This window comes from Magnolia sinica, chromosome 13 (assembly GCF_029962835.1).
Source record: "Magnolia sinica isolate HGM2019 chromosome 13, MsV1, whole genome shotgun sequence".
Lineage (NCBI taxonomy): Eukaryota > Viridiplantae > Streptophyta > Magnoliopsida > Magnoliales > Magnoliaceae > Magnolia > Magnolia sinica.
Window position 1 is genome coordinate 8,659,433 of NC_080585.1, and position 5,268 is coordinate 8,664,700.

A 5,268-nucleotide genomic window follows, 5' to 3' on the forward strand; every position below is an offset into this window, starting at 1 on the left:
GGTAAATAAACATCATGGTAGACCTTAGGATGGTTTCAATGGCATGCGTCATTGTGCCCACTAGTTTATATAATGTAGTCTACTTGAGCTTTAGATTTACCTCATTTTTGGGCTCATGCCCTATAATGATCTGGAATAATGAATGGACGGTGTGTATATAACACATACATCATGGGGCCACAGGAACACAATACCAACCTCCATGTTGTTGGGGGAGCCAATTAGGTGTTACCCTTAACATGGGCACACCTTAATGGTTTGGTGTATATCCACACCGGCCATCAAATTTTCAAGCCCAACCTAGGACGTGTTCTCAAAAATTAGGCAGATCTAAAATCTCAAGTACACCACACCACAAGAAACAATGGTAATTGAATGCCCACCCTTAAAAACTTCCTAAGGCCCACAATAATATCCACCGTAATGTTTCTTTTCCATCAAACCCACTCACAAGGTCAACCGGACATGGATGAAGGGAAAATATAAACATCAGCTTGATCCAAAACTTATGTCGCCAACAAAAAGCTTTTAATGGTCATTTACCACTGTTTCCAATGTTGTGGTCCATTTGAGATTTGGATCCACTAAAGTTTCGAGATCACGTTCTAAAATAATATGGGAAAGCAGACAAACGGCATGCATGGATATACAAAAAAATCATCAAGGTAGTCCACACACGGTAAGGCCAACACCCGCTGCTCACTCCCATAGTGAGTAGGTTGAACCGGGGAGCATGTTAGGTGTGGCCCTTACCGTGGGACCCACCTTGATATATGTATTATATATCCTAGGGCCAGTGCTCAAGTGGACTATATCATAAGAAACAATGGTGATTGGCCGTTAAAATCTTCTTATAGGCTACAAATTAGGTTCTGAATCAATCCCATATTTATTTATTTTATTTCTTTATCAAGAGGTTTGATGGTACATAAACATTACACAAATATTAATTAGGTGGATGCTGGGTAGTTTTTAATGGTGAAACATTCAACCACCACTATTTCCTATAGCACAGTCTGCCTGTGATTTAAATCTACATCATTTTTGGACTCATGTCCTAAAATGATCAGGCTAAACAGATCAACTGCGTCGATTCATACATCAAGGTGGGCCCATGTTAAGCGCCACATTATCTTTGCTCACGTTGAATTGCATATAAACTTCAAATTTTATATAGGTATTAGTTTACCACCATTTTAAAGGTCCTGTGAATAATTATCATGTAATCTTGAGGTAGAAAGGTCCAGTGAATGATTACTGTAATATTGAGGTGGAAATGGTGGAAATAATTGCACTGAGAGTGAAATTCTAATATCACACTGACTGGTAATATTTCTACCATTCTCTTGTTGAATATTCAAATGAATAGTCTACTTTCCAAAATCAATGTCTGCGTTCACATAGGTATAATCCAATTACTTGAATGCATGTCAGCATACAATCTCTAAGGTCTTGTATATTCAGAATATTAGAGTTTTCTTCCATACAAATAAATGTGAACCATATGGGGCTGGCCCATGCACCCAAGTGATAGTACGTGAGTTATCTTTAACCAGAAGTGGTGGTTTTCGGTGGTTTTCTCTGGGACCTACAAGCCGTGTACTAGAGTCTTTTACGTGAAAATTGGTTTCGATAATACGTGAGTTGTCATTTCGCAGTGGCAGTGGTTTGGACGCGGGTTGCGTCCTACGCAGGAGCAGTGGTTTTCACAAGGACCTACAAGCCGTGGACTAAAGTCTTCTATGAACAAAATGGTTTTAAAGAGCTGGATCAATGACCAAGACACGAGACTCCTTCCCCATTGAATCTACGTCATCTTCCAATAATCCAAACCGTTCATTTGAGTAGTCTCACTTTGTATGGTGGAAAGGCAGCGGAGAAAATCTTGCAGTTGGATAATTTTAACGCTTTGATAATTTAATTACTTTAAACATGAACAGCCATCATTACATTTGTATAATCAATGAGTTGAAGTACTTATTCTAAAAACTATTTTGTGGAGATATCCAATCCAAGGGTAGCCCGTCAAGTAACGGGTTATTATCCATCAAGTACATGATAGCTCTATATGAATTGTCTAATCAATGATCTGAACCATCCATTAAGCTCAAAACACATTTTATCAGCTAACATATAAACTTGTAAGTGGTTTTAAACGATTCATCCATGATGGAATCAAAAGTTGGATGGTCCGAATTATAAAACAACCATCGGCCATGTCCAATTTAATGGCTGCATGTGTACTCCACCAAACACCTAAATATCATTCCCAATATGCTTACAGAGGCTAGCACACGTGTCATGAACCGAAAATTGCCCTTACTGGACATGTATTTGGACAGTTAAAAATGCAAAACATCCAACAGTCTTATTTCAAGAAACAGTGTCCATGAATCACAGGTTGGGGTTACCAAACCAATCTGATTTTAATAAGGTAACTTAGAGTCCGTTTGGGTAAGCTAGGACCCAAGATTAAGACTGCTTAATTTGAATTTTCAATTAATTATAAGTAGTCTCAGTGCCCTCTCATGGATCCATTACATCCTGCCAGATTAGGCCGGACCAAAAGGCCAATCTCTGTCCAAGCCCAGCTTGCATTGTTGACAAAAGAGCTCATTTCATGTGTGCCGAAGCCCATGCTGAATATTTCTTAGGCAGATCACAGGCTACAAATAAATAAGTGATACTCAACATGGTAAATAAATATTTTTATTATCAGGTGGACCACGAGAAGTTTTTAATAATAGGATGTTCAATCACCACTGTTTCCTAGAGTATGCTCCACCTGAGATTTGGATCTTCATTTTCTGGATAATGCTGTCAAATAATCTGGAAAAATGGATGAACGAGGTGAATATAGAATAGTTATATCAAGGTGGACCCCACCGTAAGGGCAGCACCGTCTTGGATGAGGCCGGGGTCCACCTAATCCGCACCCTTTAATGGGAATGGAAATCCAATCATCATAATCGTGTGGCTCATTTGATAATCAGGTTCGATTGCAAATAAAAAACAACACATTCGACGACTCCACATAAAACAATGGTCAACGATGGCTGAGGACGCGTGCTGAATATGTGGGCCCAACGCACGCATGCAAGATGTCATGTGAGCTGGTGGTAACACGCAAGCTAATACGCCACCTCGCTATACTTTTACAAGACCAAGGTAAGCAAACACCAGGAAATAGCCACTTGGAAAACTTGCCAATATAAAGGAAAGGGAAGAAATGATGATTCTAGCAGCCAAGAAAACACAACACCTAAGGTAGCTGGAAAGAAGGCATGATGATGGAGCATATGTGGGCCAGCGTGGTGGTCCGCTCTAGCCAGCATCATGTTCGTGTGGGCCATGGCCCACAGGTACCTCCCGCACAATCTCGATGACCACTTGATGAAATACGCCAATATTTTGTTTGGATACATCTACCCATTCATCGAGATCAAGATCCCAGAATACAACGGCAAGCGATTCGACCGCAGCGATACCTACGTTGCAATCCAGACGTACCTGGCATCCACCACCTCCGGGTCGGCCAAGAGGCTTAAAGCTGAGGTGGGCAAAGACAGCAAAAACCTTACCTACAGCATGGACGATCACGAGCAAGTCACCGATGAATTCCATGGGGCTAAGCTGTGGTGGTCATCCAGTAGGGCGGTCGCAAAGTCGATGAGCATATCTTGGTTCCCCTCACAGGAGGAACCACGGTATTACACCCTCACATTACACCGAAGGCACCGCCAGCTTGTCATGGACTACTACATGAGCTACGTTGTGGAAGAAGGGAAGGCAATCGAGGTGAGAAACCGGCAGAGAAAGCTGTATACCAACAGCCCCAGTAGCAACTGGTATGGCTACAAGAAGACTCTGTGGAGCCACGTCGTGTTCGAGCACCCGGCGACATTTGATACGCTGGCTATGGACCCAGATAAGAAGCAGGAGATCATAGAGGATCTCGAGACATTCCGCGAGTCAAAGGATTACTATGTAAAGATTGGCAAGGCATGGAAGCGAGGCTACCTCCTTTACGGCCCACCTGGCACTGGGAAATCCTCCATGATCGTCGCCATGGCTAATTTCCTGGACTACGATGTGTACGACCTCGAATTGACAGCCGTGAAGAACAACACGGAGCTGAGGAAGCTCCTGATCGAGACCACCAGCAAATCTATCATGGTCATCGAAGACATCGACTGTTCTTTAGATCTGTCCGGCAAGCGGAAAAAGAAGGCTGAGAAATCGGAGAAGGACACAGATGAGGAGAAACTTCCACCTGGGGTAGACAAGGACGACGATACTAGCAAAGTTACTCTCTCAGGGCTACTCAATTTCATTGACGGACTGTGGTCAGCTTGCGGAGGAGAACGGATCATTGTCTTCACCACAAACCATTTGGAGAAGCTGGATCCGGCTCTTATACGGAGAGGTCGGATGGACAAGCACATCGAGCTATCATACTGCAGCTTCGAGGCTTTTAAAGTGCTGGCAAAGAACTATCTCAACCTCGACTCGCACCCTCTATTCGAGACTGTCCAGCAACTGATTGAAGGGAGTAACATCACCCCAGCAGATGTAGCCGAGAACCTGATGCCCAAGTCCTCCAAAGCCACTGCTGCTGATAAGGCAAACACCTGCCTTAAAAACCTGATTCAAGCTCTCCACGAGGCCAGGGAAGAAATGAAATCCAAGGAAGCAGCTGCTCAGTTGGAAGAGAAGGGCGGTGGGGAGAAGGCCGAAATCGACAAAGATGATGCTGGCAAAGATGGCGATTAAAATCAACTACGACTAGTATGAGGATTAAATCAAATTTCAATACGCAATAACAATTTGATTTTCAGCAACAATAGATTGGGAGTACGTAGCGTAGTTCCCCCTTTGAAACTTTCTGTTATTTGTTTTGTAAGTGGTTAATGAGATTATTAGTATAAATGTATAATGTATGGGTTGTGTATGGAATCTCTACCATGGTTTTCTCAATAGGAATGAACGATCGATAACAAGAAATCTTTAAAAATGGGTCGCGGATTGGCCGGTGACCCTGCCATTAGCCCATGGCTAATGGTCGGCGACATTTGGACCCTACCATGATTTGTGTGCTTCATTAACGCCCCCCGTCCATTTTTTCATATCATTTTATTGCGCCGTGGGCCTAAAAATGAGTTAGATATAAATCTAGAGTGGACCACATCACATGAAACAATGTTGATTGAACGCCCGCTGATATTTGGTTTTTTCCCTCCATCCAGGTTTGTATGAGGTAACCAACAG

The 5,268-nt window shown here is 42.7% G+C and overlaps 1 protein-coding gene across 1 annotated transcript; it reads left to right on the forward strand.

Moving 5' to 3' along the window:
• Positions 1–3,336: 3,336 nt before the first annotated feature.
• On the forward strand, positions 3,337–5,001 carry LOC131222688 (AAA-ATPase ASD, mitochondrial-like). The gene has a single exon (XM_058217851.1). It carries the CDS (start codon positions 3,337–3,339, stop codon positions 4,771–4,773), a length of 1,437 nt encoding a protein of 478 aa, XP_058073834.1. The 3' UTR covers positions 4,774–5,001.
• Positions 5,002–5,268: the final 267 nt, after the last annotated feature.